At 46.3% G+C, this 24,413-nt stretch overlaps 1 protein-coding gene across 2 annotated transcripts in view; it reads left to right on the top strand.

The window, feature by feature from the left end:
• The first annotated feature begins 3,882 nt into the window (after nt 1-3,882).
• The window catches only part of IL12RB2 (interleukin 12 receptor subunit beta 2), a 32,984-nt gene continuing 12,453 nt past the window's right edge, over nt 3,883-24,413 (top strand). Inside the window, exons 1-6 of one of the 2 annotated variants that reach the window (XM_044302257.1) lie at nt 3,883-4,000; nt 18,486-18,659; nt 19,007-19,105; nt 20,510-20,785; nt 21,762-21,876; nt 22,312-22,490. In XM_044302257.1, coding sequence (XP_044158192.1) covers nt 18,575-18,659; nt 19,007-19,105; nt 20,510-20,785; nt 21,762-21,876; nt 22,312-22,490 — 754 coding nt within the window. In that variant the 5' untranslated portion in view covers nt 3,883-4,000; nt 18,486-18,574. The remainder of the gene's footprint in view (nt 4,001-18,485; nt 18,660-19,006; nt 19,106-20,509; nt 20,786-21,761; nt 21,877-22,311; nt 22,491-24,413) is intronic. The other variant, XM_044302258.1, reaches the window with a different exon arrangement.

The raw sequence follows: 24,413 nt of genomic DNA, 5'->3' as shown, positions 1-24,413 counted from the left end.
GTTCTGGAGAATGAAATGTTGGATATTTTTTATTTTAAATATTTCTTAAAAAATTTAGCACAAGGGCAAATCCGGGTAATATGTGGTTCCCGATGTTCTGTTTCATTGCTATGGTCCTCAAGCGTTTCCTCAAGGTGAAATGATGTGAACATGATCTCCAATGGAGGGACATTCATTAGACCTAATGAAATGAGCCCTTCTTCAGGCTTAAAGTGTCAGTAACTTTTCAAAAAACATTGGACATGTCATAGAGACATATCAAAAGTTTAGATCGGTGGTGGTGGGGGGGGGGGGGGGGTCTGAGCACTGAGACCCCCACGATATCGAGAACGAGGGGAGAGAAGTGCTCACATATCGCGTTTTCTCTTCTCGCTGCACAAAACGGACTCCATAGAGGTCTATGGATCCGTCTAGAATCTGTCCCTCATTCTAGGCATCAGTTGGATTCTCAGCTCTCAGACCCCCCTCCCACGATCTAAACCTTTGTAATCAATAGTATTTTTTTTTTTTAAGTTAGTGACCCTTTAAAGAGGTTGTCTACAATTAGAAAAACGTGGCTGATTTCTTTGAAAAACAGCGCCACACCTGTCTGTGGGTTATGTCTGGTATTGCAGCTCAGCTCCACTGAAGTGTAATGGCCCAGAGCAGCAACACTTCAAACAATCTATTTACAGGGTTGGCGCTGTTTTTGCAGAAAAAAAAAGCAGCCATGCAGTCCCCTTTTAAAGGAACATTTAGTATACAACTGATGGTCTAACTCACATTTCCAGCAGTTAAAGGGTCAAAGACTATGTGTCAGCAGAATGTACCTTATTAAAGGTTTAATCCTGCTGATTAGAATGACACCTTTCTTCTGAAAATCAGTTCTGGCATTCCCAAGAAAAAATGACTTTTATTCTTTATACAAATGAGTGCTTCAGTGCTCCGAGGGGGCGGGACCAGCACTGGAAAGCTGAGGAGCAGCAAGGTCCTAGCCCCACCTCTCATTTCCTTAAACAATAAAATTCTATTTTTCTTGGGAACGCTACAACCGATTTTCACAAGACAGGTGTCATTTTAATCAGCAGGATCAGCCCTATCAGGCAGTATGCATGGGTTGATCCTACTGAAGATACTCTTTAAATGAAATACTGTGCATTGCGTTTTTGTTGGTATATCAGCATCCATGGCGTCTGCCATCCTGGACAGATGAAAAAAGTTGAGACCCACAGTGACCTTATCGCCCACTGGCCTATATGAGTCTGGCCCTGCAGTGATAATCTACCACCGAATGACGTCTTAACAACAGTTTCAGTTGGTCAACCAAGTAAGAACACGCCGCCGGGCATCATGGGTGATCCATACTACCCTTCTAATTTATTAATGAGTATCTCATGAGTTTGCAGGAAGCCAGACGACCGCCCTAGCTGTGATCATCATGTAAATACGCAAGTGAAAACGAATGTTTTGTGGTCGCCATTGAGATGGAGCACAATAATAATGGGTCTTATAGAAATGTCTTTATTTAGTGACTTATCTTGGGCAGCTCAGGAAGGAAGTGGTTCACCGTACTACGAGATGCAAATGCTGAAGCTATCCAGCCTCGGGCAGCGCAGTAGTAGTAGCATTCAGTGTAGCGCCGGATCAGTGCAAAGCTAAACTGCAAGAAACTGACTAAACCGCCATCAGTTATAAGAACTGTGCAAGCAATTTCTAGAAATGTTCCCAGGGCGCCAACGAGTGGAACTCGTCATGGACTGAAATACGTTCTCGTGCTTACAGGGGTTGCCGGGTTTATAAACCGCATTAAGCCATTCAGGTGAATTCATTTCAATGGGAATTGAAAAGTAACAACCAGATTACAACTGATCGCTGGGATCGACTCGAAAAGGGGACTATATGAAGCAAAAATAAATAATAATAGTTAAGGCTTTGACTACATGAGCAGATGCTCCACTTCAGAATTACCTAACTTGATTTTACTAAATCTTTGAGGAATACACACAAAGTCCACAAGAGTTCGCCTTGTGGGAACATAACTTTAAAGACTATGTACACCCTTGCAGTAAATAGTTTTTTTGATTGCATTTAACTTATTTTTGGCTAAAAATCATATTTTCAATTGTCCTTTATTAAAAAATATTGAGCTGTTCAGTCACAAAGGGTTAACTATTTTTCTAACTGTGTGACTGGTACTTTCATCTAATAAACCTTATCTCTAAACTACTAAGAGGTCATAAACACTTACTTAAGCCACATTCTTATCAGTAAGATAACAACTGAGCTGTAATGAGCATTTATAATGTCAGAGAGCAGAGATAAGGAGTCCGTCTGCTCCTCAGATGACAGAAAAGACAAAGAATCCACAGGCAACAAGTAGAGCATCTCGGCTCTGTACAGAAAAAAGGGATTCCATATTATTTATAAAGGCCAATTGAAAAAAAGATTTTTAGCTCAAAATAACTAAAATACAATAATAAAAAAAATGCCCCCAAAGGTGTACATAGACTTTAAAGGGCTAATCTGTTGTTAAAGGGGTGCTCTAGGAATTAGGAAAATGAAGATACTTAAATATGACTTTATTATAAATATATTCCCAAATACCTTTCATTAGTTATAATGGCTCGTTTTATCTGGGGAGCAATGATTAGGAGAAATAAAATGGCCGCTGTCCTATTAGTACAAACAAAACCTGTCCTAATTACACAGGAGGACAAGTTACTTCCGAGCACTTAGCTAAAGATTTGCCTCATCCTCCTCTCTGCTCTACTTGTCAGGGATTATGAATACAGATGATAAGATCTTCAGCTGAATCTCTGTAGGAATGGAGTCCATGAGGAGACATGAAGCACAGAGAGGAGGCTGATGAGCAGCAGCTCTTGTATGCAGTCCCCATTACCACAGTCCGTCCTCTCTGTACTTCAAATTGCTGTCTCCAATGCACAGAACGGCCGTGTGCATGAGGCCTAAACTACAGGCTGTTTAGCTCACAAAAGCTTGTCTAGACTTGATACAATTGTAGCAAACCTTCAGCTGTGTGTTCCCGTCTACTGACAGGAAACCCAGGTCCTGAAAATGTGAGGAATTGAAACACCTGAAAGTCATCAGAAGGGGAAATGTTCTGATCAAATTATGTGACGTTTAACACAACAGGGGAGCTGTATACGCAAAACGGTTGAACAATTTTTTTCCAAAGTTTTTTTTTTTTTTTTTTAAATGCATTGGACAAATTACAAAAGTTTAAATCCTCTTTTATTTGTTGCTGTCATATTTTTGATTTTGGCTTCACTTTGCTGTTGTTTTCTTCACTGCCCATCCCCCCCCCCCTCCCCTCCCCTCCTGTTTCAGTACCTTTATACACGTCTCACCAATGTCTCAAACACTTGCGTTTGTTCCTCACCTTGAAACATTTCCTCTTTTTGATCATGGAGTCAAAGAAGCGACACAGCAACCTGCCATGTGCCCTGCTGCAACGCCTCCAAAAGCAGCCAAACACATTTGCAGTCGTGGAAATGGACAACGGTGCAGATTTTAAATCCACGGCATGTCAGTTTTTTTTGTTTTGCAATGCCTAAGGTGAAATCTGCCGCAATCTGCCATGAAATCTTTAAGATATCTGCATGTGATTGATGTGATCTTATACACACGTCTGATGCATCCGCTGTATTTTCCCATCACACCCTTTAGCTAAGAGAATAAACTCCAATAACATGACGTTGGGGAATTGTATTTTAAGCGATTCTTTGCTTTTGAAATATTTAGTCATTTTGCAGGTGCAGAGTCGCTGTGACCAGGGACCATCCGCGTTGTAACCCAGGCCTGGAGACAAGCACGTGGTCACAAGGTTCTCAGCTCTTCTTATGAGGAAGGTGGAGACTTGCGTTCAGTTCTTGTGGTTTGTAGGTTGTGAGGTGACTCTGATGCTCGGCTCAGCTCCTGCCCAGGACTGCAGCTTCTGAAGGTCCCCAGTGTGGATGGAGAGGACCTGAAAAGCGGGGGTTGGGACATTGCACCTGTGCAGGTAACAGCTGGAGTCCTGCTCCCATTGCTGCTTCATACAATAGATATTACATCCAGATGTTTCTATAGAAATATCCAAGGCTAAAATATATGAGTTATGTGACGAGCTCTGCTGATCTCAGTATACCAGTAAGCTGGATGACTGGACTCGAGGGACTTTACATAAAATAGTAGAGGATAGATATGAGATGGATACTGGTATATAAAATAGATGGATAAAAGATAGATAGATTCTGGCAGATATATATTATATAGATAGATAGACAGATATGAGATAGATAGATAGATACTGATATATAAAATAGATAGATACAAGATGGATAGATTGATAATAGATAGATATATATGAGAGAGACAGACAGATATGAGAGAGATAGATAGATATGAGATGGATACTGGTATATAAAATAGATGGATACAAGATGGATAGATTGATAATAGATAGATACTGGCAGATATATATTTTATAGATAGATAGATATGAGAGAGACAGACAGATATGAGATTGATAGATAGACAGACAGATATGAGATAGACAGATATGAGATCGATAGATATGAGATAGGTGGAATAAATAGTAAAGATGATAAATTACAAATGTGCTGGGTTTTAGATTTGATGTCTTTGATGTTGGACATTGTTTACTTTGGACGGTTTGTTTTAGAGATTTGTAGAATTAATGAGTTTCAGTTTCATGTGGACGACTGAACAGAACGGACAGAACATATAACGTAGTAAACACGGCCGGCGTGCTCGGAGTATATACTGGATCCACACTGAGTGAACCATTAAGAGGAGCCAAAAGTATACAATTTACTAATTTAATGTTCCAGAAAAAAATGAGAAATTCTGTGCTGATTAATTTCATAATACTGAATGATTACAGCTTTATTGTTCCTATAAAGAGCCCCATTCCCTGTATACTGTAGACTTTATATCCTTTAGGGAGCATTCACACGACCGTGTTGGTTTTGCGGTCCGCAAATCACGGATCCGTGTGTTCCGTATGTCTTCAGTTATCTTTCCGTTTCCATTCGGTAAGTCCGTATAATACGGACGTGGTGTTCCGTGTGTCATCCGTTTTTTCACGGTCCGCAAACTTAAATGGTGTTTCCTAGAATGTTTTCAGTCCAGGGTCCTCAAAAAATGGATGACATACGGATGCATTTCCGTGTGTTATCCGTTTTTTTACGGACCCGATGACTTTCTATGGGGCCACGGACCGCGATTTGCAGCCAAGTATAGGACATGTTCTAAAATAAAGGGAACGGACACACGGAACGGACAGCACACGGATGACAAAAAGGCATTCCGCAATTTTTGCGGACCCATAGAAATCAATGGGTCCGTGCATTGTCCGCAAAAATTGCGGAACGGACCTGGAACGGACACGGAAGAAAAACACGGTCGTGTAAGGCACACAGAGTTGGCGCAGGGGCAGCACAGCCAATGATGTGGATGCCTGCAGAAAAGAATGTACTGTGCATGTGCGGTCCATGTTTTTCACCGTGCGTGAGCAACATTTCATGCAGGGCTGCATTGTGTAAGACAGAGAGGGAGAGTTCAATCATGAGCCAGGGAGAGGAGCAAGGCAGGGTTTGGTGAGGAGTGCCTGAGTACTTGCCATGTTCACAACTGCCCACCTGGCACTTGCAGATCCATATGCATATTGCGTCATACTTAGGTTTTTAGCAACTGAACCTTCATCGGTGGGAAAACAGGTATGTTTGCAGAAATAACGAGATTTTTGTATAACTTACCAGTAAAATCTCTTTCTCGCTCTTTCCTTGGGGGACACAGAAGACCTTGGGTATAGCTCATCTCCATAGGAGGCGTGACACTAAGTGAGAACTGTTAAGCCCCTCCTCCACAGCTATACCCTCAGCCTGGAGAGAGAGACTGCCAGTTGCGTGTCCAAGTAGTGAGAAAAGGCAAAGTCCAAAAGTGGAACCAACAAGCCAACTACCCAACGGGTAAAACAAACTCGGAAACAAAGAATGGGTGGGTGCTGTGTCCCCCAAGGAAAGAGCGAGAAAGAGATTTTACTGGTAAGTTATACAAAAATCTCGTTTTCTCGCCCAATTTCCTTGGGGGACACAGAAGACCTTGGGACGTTCAATAGCAGTCCAAGAGGGGAGGGACCACAGCACCAAGGCAAAGCACCCGAAGGCATCAAGAAACCGCCGCCTGCAGACCAGGCGGCCCAAGGCAGCAGACGCCGAAGCCCCAGTGCGCACCCTGTAGAACTCAGTAAGGTGTGCAAGGAAGACCAGTGACCGCCTTGCACAAAAGCATGGCCGAAGCCTTATGCCTCCGGCCCAGGAGGCACCGACCGCTCTGGTGAAATGAACGGTGACACCAAAAGCAGAACCCTGCCCTTGGTGCGGTAACCACAGCAATAGACACAGAGAGCGAAGGAAAGCCACCCTGGAGGCCGTCAACCCTTTGCGCAGACATCCTGGAAACACAAGAGACCGAACGCCGACAAGAGTCGGAGATCTCCAAGTAACAACTGCAAACCCAAACAATCTCCAAGCGGTGAAGCGCCCGTTCCCGGAGACGGGAAGGGGATGACCAAAGCCTCGTAGATAAGAAGGCAGATACCACCCTCAGAAGGAAGGGACGGGATGGAGAAACAGCCCTGTCCTGGAAAAGGACAGAAGGCACAGAACACGAAGGGCCACCCATCAGGCACCCGTCAGACATGATGGCAACAGAAAACACAACTGTACAGGACAGCAGGAGTAGGGAGAACTTCTACAACGGCACCAAGGGAAAGAGTGGAGCGCCAAGAGCTCAGTGTGTAGTTCCCAGGGCGATACCAGGGAACGGTACAGAGGAACCAAAGAGCCACTCTGTGGAAGAAGGTCATGACAGGCCCAGGAGGGCCAGAAAACGCTGCAAGGGGAAGGACAGCGCCGACACTTGACACTTCAGTAACAGAGTCCCAGTCCCAGGGTCAGGCCGGACTAGAGAAAGACAGAACCAAGGGAGAGAAAAGCAGAGTGGGGGAATGCCCCACTTACCACAAAACCCAGTCAAGAACCCTAAGTCCGACAACCGAACCTGGACGAAGCACAGTCGGGAGCGAACACTAGCGCGCTCGCAGGAATCGCCTGGTAAGCGGGAGAAAACCCAATGTGATCAGGCGCAGACCAGTAACACGGCCCAAGGGTCGGAAAAAAACTCCCGTCGGCCCCCGAACAACATAGTCCCGTATCCAACCGGAGTGGGGGAGCAGAAGGACAGACGGAAGAAACCGGAAGGGTCCGCCCAGCAGCCGACAGATGCCAGGACAAGACAGGCCAAAGTCCAAGTCGACGTAGCCACCACATGAAGGAGTTCTACAGCCCTGGTGAGGGAAAGTCAAGGACAACCGTGACCGAAGGGTAGTCCTCCCAAGTTACCGAAAAGGTAAGTCCAGCAGGACCATATGCCCAGAATGGAAAGGCAATCTGCACCCAGCGGGAGGACAGAACGCAATAGGCCCGGCAAACAGGCACACAGCTAGTACTGCCAGTGAAAAACGAGGGAGACGGTACGAGACCACAAGTAACACCGGAACCATCCAAGTGAACAACCATGCTCACCCCCGAAGGGGAGGGGGCAATGACGAAAACAGCCTCTGAGGCCTGGCCGGTGCAGAAGCCACCTCGGAGTGACAAACTCAGAGAGGAAGCCCAAAAAACCGAGCCGGCGAGGAAAAGCAGTCGAGACAGAGGCCGGCATAACACCCTCCAAACCGAAAGGAGGAATGGCAAACAGGGAAGCCACAGGACAGTTCAAAAGCCGAATACCTGCTACTTTGTGAGACGACCTGCACATCGCCTCGCAGAAGGCGAAAACCCTGAAGAACCCAAAGTGGAGATCCCTCAGACCTGGATAGACGAGCACCCAAGAGAAGTTGGGTGACCTACCCGAGAGGAGCGGTCTGTTCCTGGTAGCAGATCAGACTGAAGTGCAGAAGGCGCCAAAGACAACGCTCTCGACCCGACGGCTTGCGCGGGGAAGCAATGTCACGGGAGGACGAACGGGTACGCATCAAGGCAGCAGACGCCGAAGCCCCAGTGCGCACCCTGTAGAACTCAGTAAGGTGTGCAAGGAAGACCAGTGACCGCCTTGCACAAAAGCATGGCCGAAGCCTTATGCCTCCGGCCCAGGAGGCACCGACCGCTCTGGTGAAATGAACGGTGACACCAAAAGCAGAACCCTGCCCTTGGTGCGGTAACCACAGCAATAGACACAGAGAGCGAAGGAAAGCCACCCTGGAGGCCGTCAACCCTTTGCGCAGACATCCTGGAAACACAAGAGACCGAACGCCGACAAGAGTCGGAGATCTCCAAGTAACAACTGCAAACCCAAACAATCTCCAAGCGGTGAAGCGCCCGTTCCCGGAGACGGGAAGGGGATGACCAAAGCCTCGTAGATAAGAAGGCAGATACCACCCTCAGAAGGAAGGGACGGGATGGAGAAACAGCCCTGTCCTGGAAAAGGACAGAAGGCACAGAACACGAAGGGCCACCCATCAGGCACCCGTCAGACATGATGGCAACAGAAAACACAACTGTACAGGACAGCAGGAGTAGGGAGAACTTCTACAACGGCACCAAGGGAAAGAGTGGAGCGCCAAGAGCTCAGTGTGTAGTTCCCAGGGCGATACCAGGGAACGGTACAGAGGAACCAAAGAGCCACTCTGTGGAAGAAGGTCATGACAGGCCCAGGAGGGCCAGAAAACGCTGCAAGGGGAAGGACAGCGCCGACACTTGACACTTCAGTAACAGAGTCCCAGTCCCAGGGTCAGGCCGGACTAGAGAAAGACAGAACCAAGGGAGAGAAAAGCAGAGTGGGGGAATGCCCCACTTACCACAAAACCCAGTCAAGAACCCTAAGTCCGACAACCGAACCTGGACGAAGCACAGTCGGGAGCGAACACTAGCGCGCTCGCAGGAATCGCCTGGTAAGCGGGAGAAAACCCAATGTGATCAGGCGCAGACCAGTAACACGGCCCAAGGGTCGGAAAAAAACTCCCGTCGGCCCCCGAACAACATAGTCCCGTATCCAACCGGAGTGGGGGAGCAGAAGGACAGACGGAAGAAACCGGAAGGGTCCGCCCAGCAGCCGACAGATGCCAGGACAAGACAGGCCAAAGTCCAAGTCGACGTAGCCACCACATGAAGGAGTTCTACAGCCCTGGTGAGGGAAAGTCAAGGACAACCGTGACCGAAGGGTAGTCCTCCCAAGTTACCGAAAAGGTAAGTCCAGCAGGACCATATGCCCAGAATGGAAAGGCAATCTGCACCCAGCGGGAGGACAGAACGCAATAGGCCCGGCAAACAGGCACACAGCTAGTACTGCCAGCGAAAAACGAGGGAGACGGTACGAGACCACAAGTAACACCGGAACCATCCAAGTGAACAACCATGCTCACCCCCGAAGGGGAGGGGGCAATGACGAAAACAGCCTCTGAGGCCTGGCCGGTGCAGAAGCCACCTCGGAGTGACAAACTCAGAGAGGAAGCCCAAAAAACCGAGCCGGCGAGGAAAAGCAGTCGAGACAGAGGCCGGCATAACACCCTCCAAACCGAAAGGAGGAATGGCAAACAGGGAAGCCACAGGACAGTTCAAAAGCCGAATACCTGCTACTTTGTGAGACGACCTGCACATCGCCTCGCAGAAGGCGAAAACCCTGAAGAACCCAAAGTGGAGATCCCTCAGACCTGGATAGACGAGCACCCAAGAGAAGTTGGGTGACCTACCCGAGAGGAGCGGTCTGTTCCTGGTAGCAGATCAGACTGAAGTGCAGAAGGCGCCAAAGACAACGCTCTCGACCCGACGGCTTGCGCGGGGAAGCAATGTCACGGGAGGACGAACGGGTATGCATCAAGGTACCCCGAACACTACCCAGGTGGAAGGGCCAATGAACATGGCTGGTGCAGTCACAACGGGACCACACCAGAGAATGAGTGCCACCCAGCTCGGTGCAGTAGCGAGCCAGCAGAGCCCGTCTACATATATACAAGGTATACAGCGGTGAATACATTGGGCATTCATTTGTTGTGTGTTGGACAACACCTTAGGCTCATACAGGTGGACAGAATGACCTCTTCAGAAAAGAGTGCAAGGCTAGCGACAAGCAGCCTCACCCCAAGAGAAAAAGGTATGTCGCAGGAGGAAGGGAGGCATACGTACTAGCAAACCGCAGGCAGCGAGAAGGCCAACCCACCCACGGGAGGAGAAGGCAAACACGGCCCAAACAACGCACAGAGCGCACAGCCACAGCATCCCACAGTATCCATGGAAGTGCAAAGTGCAACCCGAAAGGGAGTTATGCACAAGGCTAGTACAGGGGGCATGCTATGGAACGCAAGCAGTCCGCCCAGAAAAGGGGAGAGAAAGGCACCTGGCAAACTCTGCAGACGGCAAGAGTGCAAAGGCCCGCACCAAAGGACCTAGTGAAGGGGGAAGGGCATGCACAGGATTATCCTAGCATTAAATTATTGTGCAATAATCCACCCAACACCGAATTTTGTGAGAGTGCAACGAGTAGTTCGCCAATGAAAGGGGAACGTCCAGTACAGCATATAGAAGGACAGCCGTGAATCTCATGAGCGCGCAAATTACCGCCCACGGAATGAGAAGTGGTCATGCACCAGGCCAGCACCGTTTCCAAAGGGAGTGCAAGCAGCGCACCCATGTTTAGAGGGCCATGCTCCTGGCCAGCAACGTATTCGGTGAGGGTGCAATGAACCGCACACGGCAGCATCGCATCCCAGGAGAGCGCGAGCACCCCGCCACGGACGGGGCCATGCACATGGCCAGCAACGTACTGGCGCAAGAACAAACACCGTCAGTGAAGGTGCATGTATGTCGCCTGAGGAGAGGAGGCATGCCCATGCCGGCAGCAAAGCCAGCGAGAGTGCGGTACACCGCCCAAGGAAGGGGGGGGGGGCCATGCCTATGGCTGGCAGCGGACCCGGTGAGAGTGCAAGCACCCCGCCATGGAAGGGGGTCAAGCACGTGGCCAGCAACCTACCGCGAGAGAACAACCCCAGCCAGGAAGAGTATGTATGCCGCCCGAGAGAAGGAGGCATGCTCAAGGCCGGCAGCGAAACCAATGAGAGTGCAGCCTACCGCTTATGGAAGGGAGTCATGCACAAGGCCGGCAGCGAATCCATTGAGAGTGCAGCGTTCCGCTTATGGAAGGGGGACGTGCACATGGCCGGCAGTGAATCCAATGAGTGCAGTGTTCCGCATATGGAAGGGGGACGTGCACATGTTTTATACCCATGGCCGACAGCGAACCCAGTGAGAGTGCAGCGTACCGCCATAGAAGGGGGTTACACACATGGCCGGCAGGAATCCAGTGAGAGTGCCGCGCTCCCCAAGGAGGGGGGTCGTGCACATGGCCAGCACCGTATCCGGTGAGAGTGCAATTCTTCTGCCCCAGAAGGGGGTCATGCACCTGTCCGGCATTAAATCCAGTGAGAGTGATGCACATGGCCAACCTGTAACTGGAGAGGCGACGTTCTGCCTATAGACGGGGCGCCTGCCTTTGGTCAGCGCCGTATCCCGGGAGATGGCAAGGGTCCGCCTAGAAGGGGAACATGTAGCTGGCCAGAACCGCAGCCGAGGTGCGCAACATGCCGCCTACGGAAGGGGGGCATAGCGTGCGGCCAGCACTACTGCATCAGGCTGCAGCGTCCTGCGCAACCATTCCGTTATTTATTAACTTTTTTTTTTTTTTTTTTGGTTTTTATTTTTTTATTTTTTATTTTTTGGTTTTATTTTTTTATTTTTTTAAAAACACAGCCACTCTGAGGCAAAAAAGGGGCCACCATACAGGGGCACAGTCTCATACAGGCCCACCAGGAAGCCCAGAACATAGAGGGTGTCCTCTAGATGGGAGCCGGCCCCTGGTGGCCGGTACCCAACAGGTTAACAAACATCCGGCCTAGGGGGCGGCGCTGCGATCCCCTGGGGGCGGGGGACCTCCAGGCGGGAAGAATTCGCGCCGCGAGAAGTTCCCGCCCCCTCCAACCGAGGCTGGAAGTTTGTGGCCTAGTAGGCCGTGAAGCCGGGGCCTAGATTTTCGCGGCGCCCGGTCGACCGGGAGTACCGGCCGGCCGGGACCGGGAGGGAGCCGGCTGACGCATGCACTAACGGCCGCGGGTGCCCACCCCGCGGGCCGGCAGAGACAAAGGGCCGGATTGCGGCCGAGCAGGCCGAAGCCTGGGTCAAAAGTTTGCGGCACCCAGACACTTTAAACCTACCCAAATTAAAAACTGAACAAACGGATATTCTGAACTCCCCATTTACTATGTCGGAGCTTAAATCTGCTCTAAAAAATTCCCCACTTCATAAGAGCCCGGGTCCTGATGGCCTCCCAATTATTTATTACATCACTTTTCAAAATATACTTCTGTCACGCTTCCTCAGGGTTTGCAATGGGGTGGAGGGGGTAGGGTCATTCACCAGTGATATGCTTGCAGCGCAAATTACTATTATTCCCAAACCTAATAAAGATCATTCACTCTGTGCGAACTATAGGCCTATCTCTCTCCTCAACAACGATATTAAATTGTATGCTAAGATGTTAGCAAATAGACTAAAAATGTACTTGCCAGATCTTATATCTGCGGAGCAAGTTGGGTTTATTCCTGGTAGAGAGGGGAAAAATAACATTATTAGGGTCATCCAACTGATGCAATGGGCTCAACATTCGAAAGTCCCCCTAGCAATTCTCAGCATGGACGCAGAAAAGGCTTTCGACAGAGTGGATTGGTTATTCATGACCCAAACCCTGGCCAAATTCGGAATCCCAGACTCTTTTATTTCGAAAGTAATGGCAATGTATCAAAAGCCTACCGCGCGTGTTCTGGTGAATGGCACACTGTCTCCGTCATTCAGTATATCAAATGGGACGAGGCAAGGCTGCCCTCTCTCCCCATTGCTCTTTGTGTTGGTGATAGAAACCCTCATGCAGGCTTTTCGGATTAATACCGCAATTAAAGGTGTTAAGATTGGTGCAGAGAACCATCAGACTGCAGCTTTTGCGGATGATGTGTTATTGTTTATTACAAATCCTGATACGGCCTTTAAAGAGATTGAGTCGTTACTCCATGACTTCTTTGAATTGTCAAATTTCTTAGTAAATTTATCTAAATCTACGATCTTGAATGTATCTTTACCGGTGGCGACTATGGAGAGGTTAAAGTCCACTGCGACTTTTCATTGGACTACGGACCATATCACTTTTTTGGGAATTAATTTGACCACTAGCTTTTCCCGGTTATATCACGAGAACTTCCACACTCTTCCGAAACGTATAGAAGATCTTGTAAGTTCCTGGGATATCCCATTTGTCTCGTGATTTGGTCGTAGAACTCTGATTAAAGCTATTCTAATGCCAACGGTTTTGTATTACATTCAGGCGTTACCTATTCCAATTCCCAGGGCCTTCTTTAAGAAAATCCAAAGCATCCTCCTAAAGTTTTTATGGGGTGCAAAAAAGGCTAGGATACCTTTTAAACAGGTCAAGCAACGGACAGCTAAGGGAGGAATGGGGGTACCAGATGTATATCTATACCACAAAGCAGTGATGTGCTTGCGCTGCTTGGAATGGTTGAGAAGTTATTCTAATCGCTTAGATCTTTCAATTGAGTCTAGCATGGCTAACATCCCTTTGCGTTCTTTGTTGTTTATGGAAGGTACAGTGGCTAGAAAGACTTTGAAGACAGCTAGCTCCATAACTATGTACTCATTAAAAACATGGTCAGAATCTAAATGGCTTTCAGTATTAACCCCAAATTATCTGACACTAATGCAAGCAAGGGATATATTATTTCAAGCACCTACACAGTTTTTAGACACCCTACCTACTAGGGCAAAATCTATTACAACACCTATTTTAAATCTAGGTATAGATGAGGATGTTCTTACATACGAAGATTTGCGTTCTCTTCCGGCGCTGAATAACCTTTCTACTTTTCATCTGGCCTATTTACTCCAACAGATTAAAAAGCACTTAACATCACTTCCGATAGTGACAACTCACACGCCATTTGAAAAATTAGCTTTACAAATAAAGGAACCAAAAGGGAAAATCTCACAACTTTATGAGTTACTACTCTCAATTCAAGGGTCAGAAACCCCTATATTTATTCAGCAATGGTCAGCAGAGCTGAAGATTCAATTATCCCCCTTAGAAGTAAAACATGCACTCAGAGCGTTTCTTAGGGTGTCCAGGTGCGTCAAGCTGCAAGAGAACAGCTATAAAGTTCTAACAAGATGGTATTACACACCTCAAAGACTTCATCGCATGTTTCCTGAATGTAGCCCTGTGTGCTGGAGGTGTAGCCTAGAGATAGGCACACATACACATATCTGGTGGGAGTGTGACAAGATAACCTCTTACTGGCAAGAGATCTGCAAACTTATATCTGACATTTGTAGCCTGGAAGTGCCTATATCCCCGAAAGTTTGCCTTTTGGGTGTTCTGGGTGAAATCAAGTGCTCCAAAAATAAACGCCTGTTATGTAACACATTATTAGCAGCAGCTAGACTTATGTTGGCAATAGCATGGAAACAACCAAACCCGCCAACTATTCAAAATTGGATCCTCAAATGTGATCAATTATACCGTCTAGAACAAATCGCGCACTGGGATGCTCGCACCCCTATGCAGTTCGAAAATATCTGGAATCCATGGAAAACATTTAGGAATTTTTCTGGGATTTGAGTTTTTTACTGCGAGAGGTATATTTTTGCGATGGTGGGTCTCCTCCTTCTGAGCTGTTTTCCTTCGAACGGGTCTCCTTCGGTTGTAAACACTCACACTGATTACTCCTGGTGGGAGTTAACACTGGACATTGCTCTTTGTGCCTGCCTTGATGGAATTCCGTGTTTTTACAAAGCTTCTTCCCCCCCCCCCCCCCTCCTTTTTTCCCATTGTCCTTGTCTTTGTTTCTTTGTGGTTTATATTTAAGGTCAGTGAATTAAAATTTATAGTGGATATGCATGTACCTGATAGATTATGATGAACAGAGATGGTTTTCTTAGAAGATGTCATTTGGAAAACAATGTGCTTGTGACTATTTGATATGTGCAACTATACGATTGTTCGTTTTAGGATGTATGCTCAGGATTTGTGTATACTTTCAGGGATTTGAGATAGTGATGACCTTTATGTTGTTGCTTTATTTCGTGTTGGAAAACAATAAAAACAATTTTAAAACAAACAGAATGGCGCTGGGAAATAGCTTGACGATCGTGTACAAGTGTTTTTTTTTGCCTTGAGATAACGTTTGTACACGTGAAACGGCCATCTGTGTCTGATCGTCAAGCTATTCCTCGGCGCTGTTTTAATAGACTAAAATAAATGGAACTTTTATGAAAAAAAAAAAAAAAAAAAAAAAAAAAAAAAAGTTTGCAGCACCCGGCCGACCGGAAGCCTCAACAGTCAGCCGGGGCCTGCTGGAGCATCGCGCTCAGTACATGCAGGCCGTGAGGGCCTTGCGTCCGGCAGCTTCTGGAGCCGGCAGCTTCTGGAGCGGGCCCCTGGCCCTAGACACCGGTAAGGAGGGCGGGGGGGACCCTGAAGTCCAGCACTGCACCCCCTGCCCTAACGGACCAGGCGCCCGTGGAGGAGGGACAGGGCAGCCAGCGCGGGCCCCCTGTACTGAATCTGCGACCGGTAAGGAGGGCCGGCATAACCCCTGTGTCAGGGGCAGCTAGGAGCGGGTCTCCGGTCCTAAGCAGAATTCCTCCACAGCAATCCCATGCTCACCCCTGTGCAATGCCCTATGAAGGGGCAGTGTATAGTCGCCCCGCGGTCACCAGTATGGTGGTGGTGTGGGGCTATATGATTATTGGGCAACAGCTGGATATGAGAGACAGCCCTGGAGCCAGAAAAATGGCTGTTCACCAACGACACCTCAGGGCCAGCCTAGGTCCAGCAGGGACCAGTATGGGGGTCCAGCACGCAGGAGACCGGGGAGGGAATGAGGGGAACGTAGGGCTGGAGAAGCCTCTCTCTTACCACAGCCGTCTTCACCCTCGGTCCGTTCCAGCAGGGTCGCCCCTTCAGCTACTGGCACCGTAGTGGCAGGACGCTGGAAGAGGGACTTGGCGTGCGGGCGACCCTTGCGCTGGCGGGATGCAGGGGAGCTGGGCTGCCCTGGTCCACCTTGCCTTCTGTGGGGGAGGCAGCAGTGCGGATGACCGGCACTGGCGCAGCTCGACCCCGGGAGAACAGAGAGGTCTAGTGCGTCTCTGTTGTCCCTGATGATCTGAAGAAAAAGACAAAAGCAAAAATCAAAACTAAAAACCAAACAGGAGAAAAACAGCCCTGCAGAGCAGGGAGTGTCTTGCCTCCTTGGACACTAAGCAAAAAACTGGCAGTCTCTCTCTCCAGGCTGAGGGTATAGCTGTGGAGGAGGGGCTTAACAGTTCTCACTTAGTGTCACGCCTCCTATGGAGATGAGCTATACCCAAGGTCTTCTGTGTCCCCCAAGGAAATTGGGCGAGAAATATATGTTCTCTAGGGGGAAATGGTAGCACTTCCCGACAGACTTCTTTTAAATCCTAAAGTTCTGGCAGCCTACGGTCACCACTAGAGGGAGCTCACTGTATAATGATTTATTAGACAATGCAATAAGAGTTTTAGAAATCCATATGTAGAGAGCTCCCCCTGTTGGTGACTGCAGGCAGCCAGAATTGGACAATTTTGCACTAAGGGAAACATGAAGTTTGGAGCTATGTATCAGAAAAACAAAACTCTAATCCCTATCAAGATATATTATAAAAAACACCATAAAACAATGAAATGTAAGTACAGCAGAATTCAGTCTATTGTTCTTTTACCAACCATTTCTGACTGGCACCAGGCTGACTATAGCGTTGAGATGATTCCCTGCCGCTATGATGACCACTTCATGCTACATAGGAACCTCATGGCTTTGTGACCCACTGTCTCATCTTTATGAACATTTCTTTCATTAGTTTTTAAAAGTGTTCTGTCGCAAAAGAAAAATGGGGAAAAAAGATATTTAAGGGATTTTGGAAGAGCAATGGAAGGAGGTTTTGAAAAACAGATCCTTGGTCTCAATGAAGGCTTCACATGGGGTGTCACAATGTTTCCTTATACATAGGTTATATCGATCTCCCTTAGTATTAAACAAAATGGGTGAGGATGAGTGTCCCAGATGTTGGGGGGGGAGCAAACAGGTATTTTCCATTTGTTATGGAGATGTCCCAAGTTGTTTCGATATCGGTCTGGAATAGCGGTAATTATTAATTAACGTTTTGGAATTAAAATAGAGGGCGATCCTTTGGCGTGTATACTCGGAGGTATGTTGCATTTGTGGATTTCAAGAAAGGTTAAACAAATACTTACTAAATTACTTTTTCAAGCTAGACTCTTAATATACAAAAAAAAAAAAAAAATTAATAAAAAAGAGCCCCCCTCAGTGATAGAGTGGGAGAATGTAGTGGATTATATTATGAGGATGGAAAAAATAACATATATTAATCAGGGAAAAAGGGATCTGTTTTTTAAACTCAATACTGTTCAATAAATGTTTTTTTTTCTTTTTCTTTTTCTATTTTCTCTTGGAAATAATGGGTGGGTTTCTTTCTATTGTTGTTTTGGTTAATTGGTTATGTGTAAATATTTTATAAGTTGTATGTCACTGTTGAAAAATAATGATTTAAAACAAACAAAAAAAAGTGTTCTGTCAAATCACATGACTAACAGGAAGACAGGAGCTCAGTGGCATCCATAACATGCAAGCTATTCTGTTGAATCAGCAGCGAAGACATAGACATGCTTTTTATGTGACAACCACATAGCCACACATGGGGAATTTTACAGCTAATGCATGTGATGTGTAGAACCTCAAAGAAGCATAAAATAACATAAAACATTACAGCGAAACTCCAACATCTAAAATGTCATAATCAACCCCTCACGCACTGCAAACACAGAGAAAACATATATCAAGACGTCGTAATAAGGAGTTATTGCTTCCAATGGGAAAATAAACTACTACTGAAACGGCAACAAATAAATAAATAAATTCACGCATATACTCTAATAGCAAAGAACAAAAAAGTGCAATTCTCTCAGTGACCACTAGGAGCTGCATTATAAAGGAAGATTGGACAAATTGCAATGTAAATGACAAAACTGTAATTCCAACAATTTCAATATGCAAATATTTTCTTTTCCTGTTTTTGTATAGATTTTGAATTATTTTGTGTTATCTCCTTATTCCTGGACAGGAATTTAGCAGGTTGCCCTTGGAAACAGACAACAGGTAATCTCCCTGTTGTCAGACATGTGAGCTAAGAACTGAGCTCTGTGAGACTGTTATCTGACAATGCACCGTTCTCTGGGAAGCGGAAATCACTGTAATTCTAAATTAGTTTAAGACATTAGTTGTTTTTTTAAAGTGAATTTTAAACTGGTTTTCCACCTTTTTTTATTAGTAGGTTCCAATGATGCAGCTTTTTAAAGACCATCCGGCTACTGGGACCTCTAATGATCAGCTGGAATCTGTCAATTAACCTGGGAGCAAATGTTCAACTCCCCAGCAGCGCCCCCACAGGAGACACAAAGCATTACATTGGTCTCACAAATGTGCTTGGCTCTTCTACACAGAGGTAGGCACTCTCATGCCACAAAAACCATAAAATCCTATCTATCCTATCCATAGGTAATTGCTGAGGGTCCCGCTGATGACCCCCCCTTGTGTTTTTTATGGGGGGCCCTCAGCTATCGTGTATTTGTCACCTATTATGTGGCTGACGGTTAATGATCTTCATGGGATAACAACCCCTCTCTTAATTCGGAATTCTCTAATAGGGTATGTGATAATGGTTTTCCTAAATAAGACAACCCCTTTAACTGTCGAAGGCTGTAATAAGGCTATTAGTGTATATATGTCATATTCTTAACAGCACGTTATAATTATTTTTTCCCAAAAATACACATTATATTTCTTCTTCAGTTGTCAGACCCTCTTTTCAGCTTATGGAGAGAAGATTTTGGATTCTGTTGCTGACGGTTAATATCACCATTGTGTTGACTCTGATGAGATCAAGTGCAGGTGGGTTTATATGTAAAAAAACAACAACTATTTTTTACCATGTAACTTGTATGGTATACAGAGCCTTCTATGTTGGCATAATGTATAGCATTACTATCCTGCCTTATCTGGACCTCCAACAGTACAACAGAGCTGTAATTAACTTGCCCACCCTCTAATAATAATAACAATGAGATGACTCTGCCTACTGTACCCCAGTCTATACAGCAAAGCTGACAAGCGAGATGCAGAAAACAGGAAGTGTCAGCCTATTGTGTGTGCTCCAGAGGCCATGATGGCCAATTTTATTAAAGGAGTTGTCCAGGATCAGAGCTGAACCCGGACATACCCAGAATTTCACCCAGGCATCCCCCTGACAAGCGCATCGGAGCAGTTCATGCTCCGATGCTCTCCTTTGCCCTGCGCGATTTAGGCATTTTGTGGAGTTCCGGTGACGGGCTCTCCTTCCGGGCTGCCAGGCGGAGGCTTCCGCCCAGCAGGGAGTCCGGTGACATCACCAGCACTGATGGGCGGCGGGCTTTAGCGCTGCCCTAGCCTGTAACACACTGTTACGGCAGTGTGTTATAGTAAATAAAAGAGCCCTTGCCCTGCGCAATCCCGCGCGGGGCAAGGGAGAGCATCGGAGAATGATCTGCTCCGAAGCTCATGTCTTAGGTGCCTGGGTGAAATTATGGGTATGTCCGGGTTCAGCTCTGAACCCGGACAACCCTTTAACTGTATTACATCATTTATATAATTATTAATTACTGTATATTTTTTATTACTTATTGTCTCATTTTTATATTACACATGAATTACCCGGTATATTTTATTCATTTTAAAGGTAAATTCTTATTTGTGTTCATATAACAGTCCTTTATCCATGTAAAATCAGGTGATTATTTTAATTTCGAATGTTGAGATTGTTACAGATAATGTTGATTTCCGAATATCACTTAGAAAGAAAGATACAATTAATTTATCTTCGGACGACCCCTTTAAGCTTTAAAACTAAAGCAGAAAACTATAAAACTAGAATATGAAGGTAGACTTATATTTGATGCACAGAATATGCCCATCTTACCTTTGCCTTTCAATTACTCAAATGTCTTTATAAAGATATGAAGCCCCTATGCAAAAAATAAATTAAAAAAGCCTACCATTTTGTATTTTCAGCTCCTATGCATGCACAACTATGTGGCTCCATGGTTCCAGACTACAAACAATCCTCGTGTAGTCTGATCCTGCAGCTACGTGCTCCTCTTTTTGAGAACTTACAGACAGTAGATGGAAGAGACACATGACGGCAGGATCAGACTACACGGGGCTTGTGTGTAGTCTGGAGCCATGGAAACGCGTGGTTCTGCATAGCAGCTGTATACACAGATAATAAACAAATAAATGTCCAATGTCCTTTATCCACAGAAACCTGCTCAGCTGCTATAATGAAGGTCAACCCCGGCGCGGTGATACACCACGGTCACCCTATTAACCTCACATGCACTTTAACCGGTAACTTCAAATCCTGCGACCGGGGATCTAAAGAAGATATGAACATTTTTAGGCAAAAATTGGATTCGTCATTGCCCGGGTCACTAACGGCGTATTCTGTCGCTGTACAGGATCTCCCTCCTCCTGGCGAGACAGTTTACCTGTGCTGGAAATGTAAACTGCTCTGCGTGATCTCAGTATTTGCTGGGTGTAAGTATCTGTCATTTAATTCTGCAAGACGTGGAATAGACGACCAATCCTGGGAAAAAATTTGGTTTTTACAATCTCTTTTTTTTTTTACGAGGGTCCCCCAAAAATAAACTGTTCCACTCCTGGGATCTTCAGCGATCAGATATAATCTGTAGAGGAATCCTGCAGCGCCACCACAGGAGAAATGAAGCATTACACAGTTCTTAGTGATATCGGTGGACTGTCCGTGTAATGCGTGGACATTCTGGGTCCTCCAGAAGATGAGATAGTCATTGAAGCCACCCCCTGCTCTGGAGGATAGAAGAAGCTCCCAATTCAGACACCCCTCTCATTTAAGGGGCTTGTCTCCCCATTAAAACGTATCACCTTGACTATCGCTGGTAGTCCCCGAGAAAATGAATATAGCGGCAGCATAAGTGCACGACCATCTCTCCATTCAGTCCAAGGACTCCAGGACCCCATTCTCATGAACAGTGGGGGAGTCCTGATAAGTTTTTACGGACAACCCCTTTAACTTAGAATGGCCAAAATGGGATATAGACATGAGTTTTCTGGACCAGACCTTCAATGGTGTTAACGCTTAATATCACACTAAGGGTCTTAGAGCTCACCCAGAGTATTGAGAAGAAGGCTGCAGAGCGGTATACTCTGTGCGCCGCCATATGTTGCTCCATGCAGCATCTGGTGGAGCATGCAAACATTTATTTTCTATTCAATTTGTACGGAATAGGACAGAACAAAACTCTTTATATCTCTGTATGATACCAGAGGCATGTGGAGGTGCAGTAGAACCCCCCCTAAAAGGGACCTCAAGTTTGTATAAAACCGTACAATGGTCATGCGCACGAGGCCACAATCGAATCAGCTGCCCCAAAGCAAATCATCTTGTTGGTTTCAATGGCTTTCATGTTTTCTGCGCTCACTGGAAGATATTAGTCCAGTCTTCATCCTGTCTAACAGGTTCCTTGTCTTTCAGTTCCTCCAGATCAGCCGAAATCTGTCACGTGTGAACAGGAGGGAGAATTAGGGAAGATTTCCTGCACATGGGAATCCAGAAGAGAAACCTTCATTGAAACAATCTGCACTTTGCAGTTGAGTATTTGTCCTTACAAAAATAATAATATTGTATCCAGCATTCTGCACTGATTAGTTCCGTATAGAAATCAGAGTTCGGGTTTCCTCATACAGAGCTCCAAATGCTCTGCATAGCTGTAGGGTTTATAAGATGCAATTCTCAGTGCCTGCAGTCACCACTAGAGGGAGCTTATAAGCTTTATGCATACTGTCTTTTAATGGAGTTCAATATATTAAACCTGTTCGATAAGATCATCAGCTCCATCTCAATATTTTATCATTTCTTATCTGTGCTGGGCACTGGGAACTCTGACTATTAAGATATATTAAAACACAAAGCGCTCCGGGAAGCTGAGATCTAAGATGCTGTTTGCAGGGCAGAGCTGTGCTAGATGTGTTATATGTATATTCTTTAAGAAGATTTACTAAACTTGGACAGTTGCCTTTTCTAGGCTGTTGCAGAAAACACATAATGTGACGGTTTCCAGCAAATGCAGCTCACAAGCAAATCAGTCTCTCTCGCTGCCGGTCTCTGTCGCTGTCGGTGGGGAATACACAGTCCTGGTGCGGACAGCAAATGAGCTTGGAGAAAATGTCTCAATGCCTTACGTGTTCACTTACATTGATGTAGGTGAGTGGCCTAACTCCAGGGAGTATACACCAATTATGGTAACATACAGTAAGTTCAGTCAGGGTATCACTATTGGGGGGTGTTTCCTGCAGCATCATCAGAGGAGAAATGAACTACTGTTTGAAACGGCAACAGTTACAGGGAGAGGGCTGGCGCAGAAAAGACACACCCACTGAGTTGTGATAAGGAAAGAACTGCAGCAGAAAGGACACAACCCCTGAGCTGTGATAGGGAGAGAGCTGCAGCAGAAAGAGCATGCCTCCTGAGCTGTGATAGGGAAACAGCAGCAACAGAAAGAGCACAACCCTTCAGCTGTGAAAGGGAGAGAGCTGATACAGAAAGACACACCTCCTGAGCTGTGATAGGAAGAGAGCTGATGCAGAAAGACACACCTCCTGAGCTGTGATAGGAAGAGAGCTGATGCAGAAAGACACACCTCCTGAGCTGTGATAGGAAGAGAGCTGATGCAGAAAGACACACCTCCTGAGCTGTGATAGGAAGAGAGCTGATGCAGAAAGACACACCTCCTGAGCTGTGATAGAGAGCTGATGCAGAATAACACACCTCCTGAGCTGTGATAGGAAGAGAGCTGATGCAGAAAGACACACCTCCTGAGCTGTGATAGGAAGAGAGCTGATACAGAAAGACACACCTCCTGAGCTGTGATAGAAAGAGAGCTGATGCAGAAAGACACACCTCCTGAGCTGTGATAGGAAGAGAGCTGATGCAGAAAGACACACCTCCTGAGCTGTGATAGGAAGAGAGCTGATGCAGAAAGACACACCTCCTTAGCTGTAATAGGAAGAGAGCTGATGCAGAAAGACACACCTCCTGAGCTGTGATAGGAAGAGACCTGATGCAGAAAGACACACCTCCTGAGCTGTGATAGGAAGAGAGCTGATGCAGAAAGACACACCCCCTGAGCTGTGATAGGAAGAGAGCTGCAGCAGGAAGGACACACCTCCTGAGCTGTGATAGGAAGAGAGCTGATGCAGAAAGACACACCTCCTAAGCTGTGATAGGAAGAGAGCTGCAGCAGGAAGGACACACTCCCTGTGTTGCAGCAGAAAGACGCACCCCCTGAAGAGAATCTAGCAGAGCAATTGAAGCAATGAAAGGGGAGATCTCAGATTCTCCCAGTTCATTTGAATCCAGTCTTAACATCTTATGTACTCACTTAGGGCTCATGCACATGAATGTATTTTTTTTCCGTTTCCATTGTTTTTTTTACAGGTCCGTATGCGTAACCGTTCACTTCAATGGGGTTTGAAAAAAACTGAAATGACTCTGTGTGCATCCCGTGTCCGCATGTCCATTCCGCAAAACAAAAGAATAGAACATGTCCTATTCTTGTACATTTTGCGGACAAGGAAAGGCATTGTTACAATGGATCTGCAAAAAAAAATGGATGCAACACGGACGTCATCCTTTTTTTTGCGCGTCCGTGTTTTGTGGACCGCAAAATACATAGGGTCGTGTGCATGGGCCCTCACATTGATGTAAGTGAGCACATAAGATGCTAAGTCAAAGTATTGCTACAGATTGAGCAGTCGCACTTGGTCTTTAAGATTTAGGGGGCCCATAGGAAGACACCAGCATTATAAAGGGCACCTGATAGGTGATCACAGGGATCGACTGTACTCGGCCAGAAAGTGTTTCCTGCAGCACCACCACAGGAGAAATGCAGTATTACATGATGCACAATGAGCTTTCTGTGTCATACACGGACGCACCGGGTCCTCCAAGGAGAGAGACCCTCTTTGCAGCTGCTCTACTCTAATCAGTAGACCATCCTAGGTGAGCGACCCTTTCTGCGTCTTTTTAAAAGGAATAATTTTTGCCCTTTACCTGTTGAAGTGCACATTCTGTAATATTACGAGTTATCTACATCTGCGTTTTTTGTGGTCAGAGACAGGAAAAGTG

This window comes from Bufo gargarizans, chromosome 7 (genome assembly GCF_014858855.1).
Source record: "Bufo gargarizans isolate SCDJY-AF-19 chromosome 7, ASM1485885v1, whole genome shotgun sequence".
NCBI lineage: Eukaryota > Metazoa > Chordata > Amphibia > Anura > Bufonidae > Bufo > Bufo gargarizans.
This window is presented reverse-complemented; position numbering and strand designations above follow the sequence as displayed.